The sequence below is a fragment of the Carassius gibelio genome, chromosome B18, assembly GCF_023724105.1.
Source record: "Carassius gibelio isolate Cgi1373 ecotype wild population from Czech Republic chromosome B18, carGib1.2-hapl.c, whole genome shotgun sequence".
Classification (NCBI taxonomy): domain Eukaryota; kingdom Metazoa; phylum Chordata; class Actinopteri; order Cypriniformes; family Cyprinidae; genus Carassius; species Carassius gibelio.
This window is the reverse complement of record NC_068413.1, coordinates 22,832,935-22,850,217: the sequence shown is the minus strand read 5'-3', so window position 1 is coordinate 22,850,217 and position 17,283 is coordinate 22,832,935. Positions and strand designations below refer to the sequence as shown.

The following is a 17,283-nucleotide window of genomic DNA, read 5'->3' as shown; positions in this document are numbered from 1 at the left end:
AAACAGTCCCATGGCAACCATACGCTCATTATACGCTCATAGTGACAAATCACTATATAAATATCAGTACATAAGTTTCAGTTGTGCTTTCAGTAACCCAATTTGTGCAAAGTTTAAGTACGCAGCTCTCTAAAAATGACCTGCAATTTAACAACATAACAGACTGTCTCTAGTTTAAATATATATGACACTCTACTACAGAACCGCAAATTGCCAGTTTCCTGGGAATGAAGGAGTTAACAGGAAACTGCAGAGCATGGCTGAAGAAATGTCTGTATAAGGCTGTGCAGACAGCTGCCCTTGAACACTAACAAGTAGAGTCAAGCCCACTAATCTGTCTGAAACTCTCTCTCTCTCTCTCTCTCTCTCTCTCTCTCCTTCAGTGTCTCAAATATGTTCTGTTCCCCTCTGTTCACCTGGTTCGCCAGCTCAACAACACCTTAAAGGGGGAAGTTAAGGGTTGAATGGTCACAGTGTAATTACAAGTGACTCACTGGGGATAAGATACGCAGACTGGCAGATGAGTGTTTGGACAAAAGAAGAAAAGAATGTGAATTCATGAGACTTTGTGGGACTTGAAGGGTCTTTCTCACAGCAGAATCTGTCATGCTTTATAGCGGTTTAGATCAGCTGTCAAGCATTGCTTACACAGATTTAACTCTGTATGGGTTTTAAGTAAATTTCAATAAATGCTCAGTGCTCACACTCAACAGGTCCTCTGGTTAAGCAATTATTGAATGGTATAAATAGAATTAGCAGCTGGGCTAAAACTGTTTTAGCTTTTGGTTGTCGTTTATAAGAGGAGGTGTGAAAATGGCCAGCTGCCAAAGTCTTCAGAGAAACTGATGGCCAAAGAAAAAGAACTTTAAATCATTAAATATTAACAATGTTGCTTTATTTTATTCACAAATAACGCTAAATATATCCTAAATACATTTCAGCCAAATATTCAAGAATGAAGAGGATTAAACTAAATCGAAACTTAATTTTGACTGGTGTGAAATATTAGAAAAAATAAAATGTACTGTTTTCATGACCCATCCCTGCTCAACGCTTTGGAGAGTTGTGGTCAATTAAAATTAGAAAAAGAGAAAAAAAAATACTAGATCTGCATTTCCACTCACGTAATCAATTTCTAATGTGTTCTGAGAAGCTATAATGTTGAAATAACAGGCTACTACTGTACATTACATAAAAACAAATCTTACACACCACATATGCACCTACCAGAATGCCAAAACTTTCAAATCCAAATATTTTATTTTCCTTTCTACCGGTCAATGTTATTTCCAGAGGATCTGTAACTTTGCTATACTGCTATGGCACACAGATGTCCACCATTCACAGTGTAACATTACAACCGCTATGTTTTTCATTAACCACATTTCCATATTAACTAATAGACTGAGCAGCATTATGCAGCCGCGAAATAAAACGTTTCTTAATCACTCCTCCATTCTCACGAAGAGGACGTGTGTGAGGTGAATTAGTGCTTTAAGGTTGGAAAATACAAAGGTCAATGGTTCAAGCCAAGTACTGGATAAACTATCACTGTTGAGCAAGACAACTAAACTACAATGGCACAGAATGATTCTCATATGAGAGCCATGGTATTTATAAGATAAATCCATAATTGCATGGTAGACATCCAAATGAACATAGTATTACTATGGTTTAAAAAAGTTTTTGATGTTAGGAATAGGGATAAGACTTCATTTTAAGGACCAATTCTCACAAAAAAACTAGTAGCTTATTTGGCGAGGCACAGCTAAAGCGCAAACTTGCGTCACTCTAGTTAAGGTAACTTTTCTCTGTCTCTTTTCTCAAGTCTCAGCTTGTTTTTCGAAGTGCTGTAGGCTACAGCTTTTAGAGAAGCACTGAATCATGCAAGAGTCACCTTAACAGTTCATTTTTCCTTTTTCCTCTGCGTGCTTTCTCACAACATGTCCCATTTTCGAAGTGGTCAACAGTGGAAACACGTCAAACGTTTTAGACCCTGTTTATGGCTGTATTATAGCGTTATTCACTTGAGATTGCACTGACAGAAATGCATCTTAATGCCATGTGTAAATAGAGCAAGAGTTGCCATATCTTGGTCAAAAGAGACTTCTTAGGACCTCCGGAAAACTTTTGATGAGGCTCTACCAGGCTGAAAAAGAGAGTTTGAGATCCAAGGTCTACAAATGGAAAACATTCAACACCGCTGTTACTCTATCTAGGAGTAGTTGTCCAACATAAACACTCCAAGAGCAAGACGTATAATAGTCAGGAAGGTCACAAAGAACTCCACACTAACATCTAAGAAGCTATAGACCTCTCCAGCATTGGCTGAGGTTAGTGTTCAGCATTCCATGGCAGGAAAGCAAGGAGCAAACCACTGCATTTAGTTGGAAATAAAGAGAAAGTCTTGAAGGTGGTTAAAATAAAAGAATGTCATGTTTTGGAAAGGCCTAGTAAAAGTCCTTATCTGAATCCAACAGAAATGTTGGGGAAGGACTTGGAGAGAGCAGTTCATCCAAGAAAGCCCACAAGCACTTTTTCCACAGATAAGCGTTTGGTTGGTTGAAGTTTTTCCAGGCATTCATTCTTGGGTAATTTTGCTTAAGTAAAACACACAATGTCATTTGATTCTCTGTGTTGAAGATGATGACCTGGACTAAGATCTCAACTGCTTGTTAAATTTATGCAAAAATGTATGCAAATGTCTTTAAAAAGGACAATGTTGCCATCATTTAGTCACATTTCATGTCATTCCAATCCTGTATGATTTACTTTCTTCTGTGGAACACATTTTTAAGTATTTTATGTCTAAGTATTGAAGCTCACTGGGGTCCAGCATTGTTTGGAATGTTTCCATGTTCTTCCATAGATCTTCATATTTCACAAAATAAAAGAAATATACATTTCTAACGACATGAGGGTGAGAAAATCACATCAGAATTTCCATTTTAGGTGAACTATACCTTCAAAGGCTTACAAGCTTTCGATCACTACTGTATTTTTATTTAATGAAAGTTAATCTTGCTGTAAAACTCCATAATAAACTAGACAAAACAAGCATCATTAAAGTAGCTCAATTGAACTTTTTAACTACATTTCAAGTTAACATTTGTCGTCAAATTCAAGCTTGAACCATTAGATGTGGTTTCGACCAACTTTGATTTGAACATCAAACATCATTCACTTCCACTGTATGGAAAACAAAGGCCAGGACATTTCCTGAAAAAGTTCCCTTTTGTGTTCCACTGAAGAAAGAACATCATACAGGTTTGAAGTGATATAAGGCTGTACAACAGATGACAATTGTCACTATTGAGTGATCTAGCCCTTTAAGACAATGCTTCCTCAACATTCAGGATAAGCTCTTTAAAGCAGCGACAGAACAATCACATTCCTCCTCCTTCACGTGCCTGGCTAGGACTCCACATGGATATATCTGGCCGATCAAACACGGCAGTAGGTTTTTGCTCTCAATTCCTTTTACAGGTTGGAGCAGATCTCCCCCTGACAGATATTTTTCCTGGGAGAGCCCCCCTTCACAGAGAAGAGGAAGTCGAGAAGACGCAGCCAATCATTCCGCTCCCAGTTGTCCTAACACGCTCATCAGTAAAACTCCAGGGGCGCTTGCAGTTAATATCAAGTGTACGGAGTTAAAGAACCAGTAAGACAAATTTAATATGAAATTCCTAGAGTTAATAACACAGTAAATGCGATTCATTACTGGAGATCTGTTGGGGATGAAACAGTCATGGCCAACGCTGGGGTAAGACACCAGACATTTTAGGACACTAGACCAATTTATCTCAGGATGTCCATATGACTACCGCACTTAACCTCAGAAAACGACAGAAACCTCAAACAAGAACACTAGTATTGCATTCATTCTCATTTGACTAAGAGGCAAACTAGGGAAAAGCAAAATAAAGCAGTATCTGTTGTGGGAGTCAATAACTACACCTTTTACAAAATACCTGAAACAGCTAAGATAAGAACAACCAATGGCCTTGAATTTGCAATGTGCTACTGCTACTCACTCACGGCTGTGTTTCCCAAAAACATCTTAAGTTGATCATAGAACCTTTGTGATCAATGAAGCGATGATCAACTTAGGCTTACGATGCTTTTGAGAAATGCAGCCTAGAATAGTAGGTGACATTACACAAATAAAAAAAAAAGAAATTTTGAATAAAGATTTAAATAGTATTTTCTGGTAAAACAAACTCCAACAATCTTTGAAAAATCTTTAAGAGCTTTTTTTTTTCCTCCGTTGAACATAGAATGTTTCCAAGTTGAAAACTTCTGTAAAATGTGTTTAGAAAAAACTACTGACAATGGGATCCATACTATTAAAAACACTATGGAAGTCCCTGGTACCAGAAACTGTTTGGGTACCCACATTCTTCAAAATATCTTCTTTTGATTTAGCAGAGGAAAGAAATTCATACAGGTTTGGAAGAACATGATGGTGAGTAAATAATGACAGAATGTTCATTTGCGTGTGGCCTATCCCTTTAAATTCAAAACGCATCAGTTTGAATCAGCTGATTCACTCTCACTCATCTTTTTCACATAAAGTTAGGACTAATTATTATTTGTTTTTTCAAAACATTTTATCCAGTGAGTCCTGTGACTTGTCTAGACCTGGAAAGAAGCTTTTTCAATGGAAGTGATTTGTGCACTTGCCAGTACAGTGCTATTCAATTTCTTTGCATCTGTCTAGACATACTCCGAAGACATGAGGTCTGTGCTAATAAAGACTAAATCATGGACTCCTTTACCACCAGGTCCATTAAACCCCATTACACTCGGTCTCTCTCGCTCTCAGAGGGTTTTTATAACGGTTGTTCTCTGCAGAACAGCTGGTCTTTATGACATCACTGCCTGTGCACATGGGTCTCAATGTTGTGTTATCAGGACACATATGCTGAAAGAAATAGTCTTCAAACAAATAATCAGTAAAACAGAATACGTCACAGTTTAAAGGTTACTGTTATGCGTGGAAAACCGCTTGGGGCCTACAACAACTTCCTGCTGTTAAAGAACGAATCGACACAAGCCACATCAGACCCAAGGGAATAAATTTCACTGTTTCAGTCGGGAGCTTAATTGTCACCATGAGGCATCAGCTTTCATGTTCAGCTGTTCAATAGATTAGGAGCCGGTGGGTTTCCTGGATGTCTTTATGTAAAAAACATTCTTGTTTTTTTTCAACACATTTCCTTAACACAAGGGGTTTGATTACATGCATTTGAATTTCATCACATAAAAATCAAACGATGATGTCCACAACACAAAATAAATACCACAAATTAGTTCAATTCCAATTCTTTTGTCAAACATATCCATCTCCCCCAACTGTTTAGTATTGTACTGTATTGTAGAGTTTAGTAATGGCCTGATATTTGGCCACTTGAAGTTCATTGTCATTCGCCAATAATATTGTATGATTGGCCAAATGCAGAAAATATTTCCATCAGAAGACCAACTAAAACCTGTGCATGCAACTCAACACGGGTTTCCCAACATCTCTTTACTAATGTTTTTCTTTAATTTGTAGAGTCAGATATTATTACTGTGAATTTGTATATAAACAGACTAAAATTTGGAGTGTATAGTTGAGTAATATAATATTTTAAAACAATTTCTCAAACTATAAATTAGTAATATTTATAATTTTATGATGCACAGTGGTGGCCAAAATTATTTGAACACTACTAGAACATTTATTACCAGCTAAAATATGCTTTCACGTCTGTTATTTCTATCTTTTGATGTAGTGTGTCAGTAGGAAATATCGGTTTACATTTCCAAACATTCATTTTATCATTAATTTTAATAATCTAATGGGAAAAAAAAACTCAGTGGACTATAAAAAATGTATATAAAAAATAACTTTAGCTAGTGAAAATAATTCTAATAATTTTGGCCATATATAGTCTTATAAAATATATATTTTAATTATGCTTGTTATTATTATATTTAATAATGCCTATATTTATTGTGATCCTCAAAGCCACTATGAGAAAGCCCTTAAAGCTTCCCTTCTTGCTGATAACAGCTAAGTTTACAATAACTTACAAAGTCAGCAAATTATTTTATTTATAGAGAATTCAGTCCTTAATAAACATGGTAATGCTAGAATACAGAACAAAACAAAACAAGCAATGTGGTTATTTTGGCTTGAACACCCACAAACATTTAACAAAGAATGAAACTGATGGATATTGCCAGCATTTAACGCTATAGGATTCTGTAAGCAACTTGTGGCAATTCAAGCACCTAATCTTGTCTAAGGGTTGTTTCACCAGCCATTCAAAAGCAATCGAGCTGGATAATGAACCAATCAGCAAGTGGCGAGGGCGTGACAGAGGCTTTGTAAGGAGGCCAAGCTAAGCGCTGTGACTCTGGCCCAACGCCAGGCTCCTAGCAGAACAGAGGCCAACGACAGCGAGCAAATACATATGCCGCCCACAGGGTGCACGGCGACCCGCACTACTGATCTAACATGTTCTGAGACATCATATTACATTTAAATTTGAATGCAGAAAAAGAAGTGAGATTGTGGTAAGTGAGAAGTAGTAGTAGTAGTAGTATATCAATGGTGCAAATGTGGAAGTCTTTCAAGGATTTCCACAATTGCACAAATCCAAAACAGGTTCTCCACTGTTGCTGTAAAAGTGAAGTACAATCCAAAAAAAAAAAAACCTTAATTACATAATTTTTTTTTCATAGGGATTAAGAAAAATTACCATAAACAAAGGGTTAGAACCAAAAAGTACCAAATTACCATAAACAAAATCAACCAACAAAACCAAAACAGCACAAGACTTAAATGACAGTATCAAAACTGAAATGATGGTAAAACATAAACCAATTTCATCATAATTTTTAAATAAGTAGTAGTAGTAGATGTAAATCCATAAGTTGTTTAAAATCACAAGGAGAATTTATTCACTACTATTTTGCTAAAATTCCCATTTCCAAGAAATGTATTTTAATAAATTAAAGTTAAATTTTTAGGATCTATAGAAGCTCATATCTGAGTTGAATAACCCCAAAAAAACTAAAAACGCTAAAAATTCCTCTGTTGAGGAAAGGAATGGGATCTTTTACCCCTCAGAACATGACTATATAACTAACTCCGTTGTTACAAGCTGCTTTACGGTAAAGTAGCCATACAGAGAAACCCATTATGCTGTCTTCATTTTTCAGATGTTTTTTCTAAACATGCTGTGATTTGCTATTAGCAATGAGATCTGTATGTCAAAGTACAGCACTGCATGCAAGACTGTAATGGCTTTGTTTTATTAAAGGCAGTTATTCTTCATATATTCGAAGCCATTTGAATATGTAAAAGCTCAGTTAGATCAATACGCATTTGAGCTTTCAATACCTTTGGGTGATTCATGGCTCGCTTAAGGGCTGCAATTCCAAAGATTTACGATGGGCCACCACCAAAAAAGAAGAAAAAAAAATACCAAAGAGAATCAGGACATGTTGAGGCAAGAAAGGCTGTAATTACACAAGCGAGTCTGGTTCATGACGAACAACACTTGAAATCAAACAGCCTTTTTTGGTCACAGACTCTCACTCATAACCGAAGACTGTATGATGATACACAAGTGGTGTAGGATGGGATGTCCTCTACATACAGAATAATTAATGACAGTACATTGAATTATTGAAAATGAATGCACACTGCATTGTGCTCTTGGCAGGATTGGGCAGTTGAGTCTCTACAAATAGCAAAGATATTTGAGTTAGCAACGACTTCAAAAATAGCAAGTTCCCTCACTACTGAGAAATCTGTTGTAGATCTTCAGTGGAGAAACTGTGTGCAAGTTTCTGAGAAAGTAAGAAACAGAAACTGGTTTGTTTACTAATTTCATACATCAAAATAGTCATTTAAGGAAACCTGTTTTGAACCTAAATTAAAAAAATTAAATTTTTTTAATCAACATAAATCTGACTTTTTTTCTTCGCAAATTATAAGTATAAATCTCGCAAATCTGAATTTTTCAGAATTGCGCGACATAAACTTGCAAGTGTCATTAAGTCAGAATTGTGTGATATAAAGTTGCAATTCCGAGAAAATTATTGTCACAGTTGCAGGTTTATACCTTACAATTTCAAGGAAAGAAATCAAAATTGTGGCGCATACTCACGATTGCAAGAAATTGCAAGTTTACATCACACAATTCTGAGAAGAAGAAAAAAAGAATTGTGAGATTAAAAGTCAAAATTACTTTTTTTTTTTTTTTTTTATTCAGTGTCAGAAACACACTTTCAAAGCCATTTTCATATTGTATTTACATTTTCTGAATTCAGGTTCTTCTGTGAAAGGTTATTTAAGGATCTTACTTTGGCAAAGTAAAATGAAACTAATGCGGATAAGGTTTGTAGTGCAGTTCAGAACTATTTTTCAACTAAGTACAACTGCAACTATGAACAAATCAACACCTCTGAATGTCTGTCAGGCAAACGCACATCTATTTATATAGTGCTTTATACAAAACCAATTGTGTCTTAGCAGCATCACAGAACGAAACAGGAAAACAGCAGCGTGGAGGGTCATCATTATGAAACTAAGCTATAAAAACAGCTCTACAGAAGACTAATGTGTCATTATTCAGTTTAAGTCATATGTCAGTTTCTGTATTTCTTGGCAATGACCATTTCCTGTAAATGTACTTCCATAAAAAGATTTACATTAAGTGATGACCACTTAGGGCTGATGAAGGCCAAATGAAATGCAGTATTTGACCTCAAGCTAACCCCTTCTCACAAGCCATAGCTGTGAGAAGAGAACAACTTTAAACGTGAGGTCATTTGTGTCTATATGTCCTCCCTCATCAGCTGGAGTTTACCCCTTAAATGCTTTTTTCTCCATTAAAGGAATAGTTCACCCAAACATGAACATTTCCTGAAAATGTACTCACCCTCAGGCCATCCCAAGTAAATGAGCTTGTTTCTTCATCGATGGAATTTAGCATTGCATTGCTTGCACACCAATGGATCCTCTGCAGTGAATGGGTGCCGTCACAATGAGAGTCAAAACAGCTGATAAAAACATCACAATACTCCAGTCCATGAATTAATGTGTTCTAAAGTGTGTTTATAAGAAACAAATCCACTATAAACCATCGTGACTCAATCCATTATAGTCCATAATCCTTAGTAACGCTTCCTCTAGAGAAAAAGTTCATGTCCTGTCGTCCTCTCACATCAAAATCTACCTGTTTAAACTGTTTATGCTTTAAAAAACCTGCGCTTTATCTGTATATTTCTGTCCTGAGGACTGGATAATTTAGCTGGAACCAACAATTTGAAATGAATGATTAATTTATTACAAACAGAAAGTTTTACACTTCACAAGACATTAATCATTGAACTGGAGTTGATTATTTGTGGATTATTTTTCAGATGTTTGGACTCTCATTCTGACGGCACCCATTCACTGCAGAGGATCCACTGGTTGGCAAGTAATGCAGTGCTAAACTTCTCCAAATCTGTTCTGATGAAGAAACAAACTCATCTGAACATGGGATGGCCTGAGCGTAAGTAAAGTTTCAGCAAATTATAATTTTTGCCCAACACTTTCAGATTTTTCCCCTTTTCCATCAAATCCATAATCCATACAATTGTGGTGTTTCCCTGGTTTCTTTCTTCTTGTTTATCCAAAAATCCATGATCCATTTGTTTTTCCATACAACCCTCATCAATATAATGCAGCAGCAATACAATATTCTATTGGTATGTTACATTTCTATCTCAGCCTTCATCTTAATGCTCTGTCTGCATTTTATCCAGCACTATAGTTCATTACTGTGTTGTGTGTTCTTCTAAGCATTAAGGTTTTGCATTAATCAAATTGTACCCTGAGCTGAGGGATCCATAACAAACAACAAATGCACCTTCTTATAAGCCGTGTGGTGATGAAGTAACCTGACAAGAAGTTGCAGGCTACATGTCTATCCAGTGAGCTTAGGGTGTAACATCTGCTTATATTCATGTCAAAAGGTTATCCATGTAGAGCATGGCAAAAATGTCTCAAATGGTAAAGATTCTCCTGTACCATTTATAATGCAATATATCAGCGACACACTTTTAAACTCAAACAGTACTTTTAAGGAGCACATTTAATATTAATGTAATGTTAATTTCTATGGCATTTTTATAAAAGCTTAAATATTCCAATTTAATGAATTCCTTGTCCTGGCTTAAAGGAACACTCCACTTTTTTTAAAATAGGCTCATTTTCCAGCTTATTTTCCAGCAGAGTTAAACAGTTGAGTTTCACCATTTTTGAATCCATTCAGCCGATCTCCGGTTATGGCGGTAGCACTTTTAGCTTAGCTTAGCATATATCATTGAATCTGATTAGACCGTTAGCATCTCTATAGTTCCTAGCCATATCAGCCTAGAAAATCACAACTTCTCATTTTCTGTCAGTGTTAGTACATAATGTAGCTACTGAAGTGTTAAGTTTTAAATTGGAAAAATATAGAAACGCTTTGGTCATTTTTGAACGCGATGCTAACAGTCATATTCAATGATCTACCCTAAGCTAAGCTAAAAATACTACCGCCAGAAACAGAGATCGGCTGAATGTATTAAAAAATGGTGAAACTCAAATGTTTAACTCTAGGGGAGCTGGAAAATGAGCCTATTTAAAAAAAAAATTAAAAAAATTAAAAAAAAATAAAAAGTGGACTGTTCCATTAAGCTGTGTCTGTGAAACCGGGCCTACACGCTTTTATTTGAAGTGCTTGATATAAAGCAGCATTCTCATGTTTAGGGTAACTTGAATTGTACACTTTTCCCAAAGCAGCCCAGTCTGTGTCCTACACTAGATTTCCGATCTCTTATACATAAAAATCTGTTATTCACTTATACATCTCTCCATTTTATCATCCATCAGTCAGTCTGCTCTCTAGACATCATTATCAGCCATTGAAAACCCAAGTTTAATTGATGCTTTTGTTCCCCTCTATCATTTCGTATCTAATGGTCTGTAACCACCCAGGATCATAAGAAATTAAATACCAGCAGCAGAAGGACCGCACTGCAGCATCTGGCATGGGTCGCAAAGCTACCATTGCCACCCTAAAGCCCTTTAGCCTGGAGAAGCAAATGAGTGGAAGTCATTTAGATAAAGACATGCTGGGCGAGTCCCTCACAGTCATCAGTAAATCACAGCGCTGCCATTAATCAGACATGCACTTCCAGGACAACAGGCTTTGTCTCAGGGACAGAAATGCACACAGGAACAAACTGGACTCATTACAAAGCAAGTGTGGAAAGACAGCTGCATGGGAACCACCTGTGTGCTTGTGATTGCAAGTTGAAGGGTGTCATTTCGTTTCCACTAGGGGCACCAAACACAACTGCGAAAAAATACATACCGTAATTCCTCAAATAAAAACCGGTAGTCAAATAAACGCAGGGCCTCTTATAGTGGCCGGGGGCGTGGTCAACACAGACAAATAAAGGCCGGGGGAAAATTTGTGCAGCAGAGCCAGATTAACGAACGTACACGCCCACTGCCGGAGCATTTCTCGTTCTCGAGTCAAAAACCGGTTGCATCGGTTGTCGGATCACCAGTACACTGAACCGAGAAGCGTTTCTGTCACACGCATCCGATACAAGAACCGAGGAGCCGATGATACTGCACATGTGTGATTCAGCGTGAAGCAGACTGACACAGAGAGTGTCTGAACCAAACTTATTCTTTTGGTGATTGATTCTGAACTGATTCTGTACTAATGTTATGATCTCTGCCCACTGGAACGCTATCGCTTTTAATTTAAAACGGGTTATTTAAAACAATTACTTATCAAACAGATGGAATTAGAAATAAAGGCCTGCCTCTAATAAAAGCCTGCTTCAAATAAAAGCCTGTTACCTTCTGCAGTTCAGGTAAATAAAGGCCCCGGCTTTTTATTTGAGGAATTACGGTATATTTTTTCCATTTCAAAAATGTGTCTTTCATTGCACAAACAAAACTCCAAAACTTATGTCATAACTACACTGACCTCTAAAATAACAGGTTCTTCCTCTTGATTTGATCTTTATATTTTCCCATTACTCAATGTTTCCGCGTCACTTAATGTATAAATATCATAAAACTAAGCGTTGTGGAAATATTTATCCTGCGGTATAAATAGTAAAGCAATAGTTAGGGCCCTATGAACCAGTGTCTGTGAATATTAAACCACAAAAAAAATGACTATTGTACAGCAGAATGTCTTTCTCAAAGTAAAAAAAAGTTAAAACATTATTTTTTAAGGAATATCACACAGTTTTCTTCCTAATTTAAATAGAAAGCTTCTCAAAAAAATAAAATAAAGACTATAATAACATTTTATTTCAATTTTACAAGACTAATTAAATTGTAAAAGCTTTATGCATTTAATTACCACCATTTTTTTTTTATAATAAATTGCATCAAACCACCGAATCCAGAAAAAACTGAAAGACAATACAGAATTTCTGAAACACATTTCATAGTGTTATTGCTAGATTTTCAAAATGTTTTCGCTGCATTCCCGTCCCGTATTTAATTGTAAAATTATGCGCCCCATACCAAATCAATACGTGACACGATTTGTCCCACATTTTACAAAGGCCAACACATATTTTAATAAACAAAAAGTATTCTGCACTGTTTATAATACTAATATAAGTAATCAGAAATCAGTTATCATAAGAAATATTAGAGAAGCTCATTTGTGCGTGATTTTGACGTCTTTATTTCCATAGTGACGGAGTCTCCAAACGCGTGCTGTTAAAGCTCTTTCACGCGAGCGCAGCATGTGGTAAACAAAGCTGCGCAGTTTAAAACATCAAACACAAGACTCTCCAGATGTAGGACTGAATGGGAAAGTTATCAATTCTCTGAAGGTGGCAACCCTACGCTCATCACACCAACGCGGTTTCCTCAAGCGATCTAGCCCTTAACACTTATGAAGGCATACTTTATAAAACAATCATGTTGGTATTTTCATTTGAAATTGTAATGTTTAACATATAACATATTACAGTGCATGTGGCATACCACAGTCATTCACACAACTGATTGAAGACAGTGACACAGCACTCAGTCAATTCACAATTCAGAGATACAGTAGAAATATTATGTGTGGTTTTGTATTTAATATTGTTTTGTATTAGCCTTAGAGTAAGGGAAGCACAACTCAGGAAACGAGAGCATCCGAGGAACATGTAAATGCTATATTTATTTTCAATATTCTTTAAAAATCTTATCCTGATGTTTTTTTTTTTTTTAAGTATCAGTTCAGGCACCGTTTGGCCAATGGTACAGTTTTAAAAGTATCGATTTGGCACCGGTATCGTAAAATACCCAATCGATACCCAACCCTACTTGGGCCACTCACACTGTTTGATCCATTTTAAGTCGCTAAATGGCATACTTCACTTGAAAATGTTTGAATATCACTAGAACTGTTTTGCCTTTGTTATTTTAACCGAAGGACTGGAGGTCAGTGACTTAACCCGGGTTCTCATGAATTAAATACTGGGCTTGCCAGTCAGTTTGAGAGGCCATTGTTGGATTGGATGGCCTGGTGAAATTCAAAACAAGGTGCTAACTGCTCCAGTGCTTTCTGATATTGACGTTTCACAATGAGACGGGACAATAAACCTGTAAATGTGACAACATCCCATTCTTCACCGATTATGCAACAAGACCAAACACAGAAAACCTCATGGTTGTGCGCATGGTTGACTGATAACATCGCTGAACTAAAATTTGCATGGAAATGCATAGCTGAGGTTTTAAGGCATCTGCTTATTTAAATGTATTTTTATTTTGGTGCGAGACAGCTCTAAGAGACGAATTGAAGAAAACCTGTCACGCAGGTTACTGATGTTATTTACATAACAAAACTAGTGTTTTAAATTTTCAAGATGAGTTGGTGCTTCCCTTTCTTTAAACAAAACTGGATGGAGTCTATGTCCACTTTATAGAATTTTAAACAAACCAAATAACAAACTATGTTTTAAGAACATATTAAACCATGAAGTTCAATAAAAAAAAAGGAAATATTTAAGATTCTGACCTCCACACGACTACACTATTCAAACATAAACAAATTTTGTGATATTATGTACAGACCATTAACTGCTTTGTACAGATGGTCAGGTTTTCTTGCATCCGTTCAAGCACAAGATACTTGGAAACATTTCAAATCATGCTGAAGAACATAATCGTCAGGCTTAGTTAATGTCAGTATTTAATATATCCACTTTCGCTGTTATTAAAGCAAAAGTGGACAAATTAAAATAAAATCAAAAAATCTGAAATTCTGTTTTGTTTTTTTGTTTTTTTATGATTATGCTGATAATGTGCTCAGGGTTTTTAATGATATAATGAATTATAAACTAAAACATTTCACTAGTGGTTTCTGACCACTCCTCTAGCAAAATAAAGTTGTTTATATTTGTTTAATGTAAACTAAGAAAAAGTGGCCGCAGCAGGATGTGGAATTATCAGGCTTCAATTCTCCATGTATAGCGCAAATGTAGGTTAGTTCCGGGTACAGCCCCGAGCACCAAATTTAAAATCCTACTATGGTCAAGGCTTTGCTCATGAATATTAATAAGAATGACTGACGTTCGCTACTGGGTGAACGTCCTGTGACCTACTTAATATTCATAAGCCAAGCCTTCCCCGCAGTAGGATTTGTGCATTCGAGCCGCGGCCAACTCCCAGAACAGAAAGAAGCGGGAGGGCTCACAAAAGAGGACTGGCTACGTGTTACAAAGAGCCAATTTACCGTTTGACAGCTGCATTTTCAATATACACAATAAACAACTTGGTGTGTACCGCCTAAGGATACAGTTAGGCTATCGATACTAGTTTGTTAAATTGTGCATTTTGTAAAAAAAATAAATAAATAAAATTATGTGCAAAATGCAGGTGCACCATATAAAAAAAAAGGAAAAAACAACAACTTTTAAACAGTTCACAGTTTTGGGGAAATTAAATACTGCTGAAATAAATTCACCGATATATTCCCAAAAAAGTTTTTGTTTTCTCCCCTAATGAAAAAAGTACTTTTAATAATAGTATATAGCTAAATAATATTTTCAATATTTCTTTTGAAATTGTATAAAAGATAACTTTAAAATGTCAAATAAATCAAATATTTAAGTTTATAGGCTACAGTATAGTTTATTCAACCATACACAATGAGTTTGTTTTTAAGAAATCTCAGAATTATATTCTATTTCTAATAAATACATGGTGCTAAAATAAAAAAATACAGAAAAAAATATGTATTAACGATTTAAAGACATAATTTGTTTGACAGAATGCTTGAAAATCACTTTCTCCAGACACCCATTTTGCTGGCATGGTTCGTTGAATTTAAACTCATTGAAAGTATTCCATGGAAAATCAGTGCAAAATGTTCACGCCAGCTAGCAGAGCAACACGATAACTCTCTGGCTGTCAAAGCAACACAAACCGACCGACCTGGAGTGTGCAAACACTCAGAAAGCACACACTTGCTCCTGTGATGACCCACCTCCACCAGGAGCGAGACAGAAAGTGAGTAACAGACCGAGCTCACACACGCGGCCTCAGTCATTATCAATACTCTGTGTTTTACATTGTAGCGCGCTAAACTAAATACACACAAAAGCGACAGCGACTAATGTGCTTTGACCCGCTTTACCTCATTGTTCGACGACAGCGCGGATCCTCTTCAGATGTAAAGCCGAACTTCCAGAGGCGAAACCGACGAGATCCTCATGGATGAACCCACGGAGGGGTTTGGCGGTTTTGTTTAATCTGTGTGAAGAAGGATAAGCAGCACAGCACGATGATTTCCTGGTTGAGGAGTGAAGGAGGGGGTTGGAGGTGAAGTGTGGATAGAGTTGCTACTGGAGCTGGGCTTGTGTCAACTCTAATCAGTATCCTAGACTCATGTCTCGCTCCGAACAAGGTCTACACATATTCCGTCTTATGCCCTCGTCTCCATTCGCGTCGCTGTCTGTAAAGTATGGAAGCGGGTTTCGATAATCTCCTCTTGTCCGCCGGTCGGTCTGTTATCGTTCATACACGACCGAAACCCCAACCTGCTTCTCAACTCTGAGGAAAAGCTTTCATTCCTGTCTGTCTCCCCCTCCCGAGCTGAACAACAGGCAAAGAAATGGTCTCATCCACTCCCTAGCGGCAGGGAATGACACGACGAGTTATACTTCTGACTGAAAAGTTTTTAATATAATCCCCCATCTTTATATGTGTTGTCTACATTACATATTTGTTTTATATATAGCCTATTTATATAATTAAAGTGCCCAGGTGAAATGTTTATTGTAGCCTAGCTATGTCAGAGTGAGTGGTTTCTCAAAAGTATACCGTGGTAAGTTTTAGACTATTCCATAGTAGTATTTTTAAATGTATCTAAATCCGCGGAGACTGAATATTTAAGTGTTTATAATTAAATGGCCGATGATGTATCTTTCAAAAAACTAATAATTTAAAACTCTGTTAAATTAAATAGCTAAATCCATTTTCATACTGCAAAATATAATTTGCAATGCTATCTATCTATCTATCTATCTATCTATCTATCTATCTATATATCTATCTATCTGTCTGTCTGTCTGTTCGTCTATCTATCTGTCTGTCTGTCTATCTATCTATCTATAGCCCTTTTCACACTGCACGTCAGACCCGCAATATTTGCAGGAACATTGACGGGTCACCTTCTGTGTGATAGCAACCACGTCCCGGGATTGATTACTGCATTGAACCCGGGTCGGGGACCTAGTAACATTGCGGGGTTTCGACCCGGGACGAGCGCAGTGTGAACAAAAGCCTGTCTGTCTATCTATCTGTCTGTCTGTCTGTCTATCTATCTATCTATCTATCTATCTATCTATCTATCTATCTATCTATCTATCTATCTATCTATCTATCTATCTATCTGTCTGTCTGTCTGTCTGTCTGTCTGTTTGTCTATCTATCTATCTGTCTGTCTGTCTGTCTGTCTATCCATCTATTTATCTATCTGTGTCTGTCTATCTATCTATCTATCTATCTATCTATCTATCTATCTATCTATCTATCTATCTATCTATCTATCTATCTATCTGTCTGTCTGTCTGTCTGTCTGTCTGTTTGTCTGTCTGTCTGTCTGTCTATCTATCTATCTATCTATCTATCTATCTATCTATCTATCTATCTATCTGTCTATCTGTCTGTATGTCTGTTTGTCTATCTATCTATCTGTCTGTCTGTCTGTCTATCCA

The 17,283-nt window shown here is 36.6% G+C and overlaps 1 protein-coding gene across 2 annotated transcripts in view; it reads right to left on the bottom strand.

The window, feature by feature from the left end:
• vaspb (vasodilator stimulated phosphoprotein b) overlaps positions 1–16,167 on the bottom strand; it is a 39,399-nt gene extending 23,232 nt beyond the window's left edge. The window contains exon 1 of one of the 2 annotated variants that reach the window (XM_052582365.1): positions 15,702–16,167. In XM_052582365.1, the coding sequence (XP_052438325.1) occupies positions 15,702–15,706 (5 nt within the window). In that variant the 5' untranslated portion in view covers positions 15,707–16,167. The remainder of the gene's footprint in view (positions 1–15,701) is intronic. The other variant, XM_052582369.1, reaches the window with a different exon arrangement.
• Positions 16,168–17,283: the final 1,116 nt, after the last annotated feature.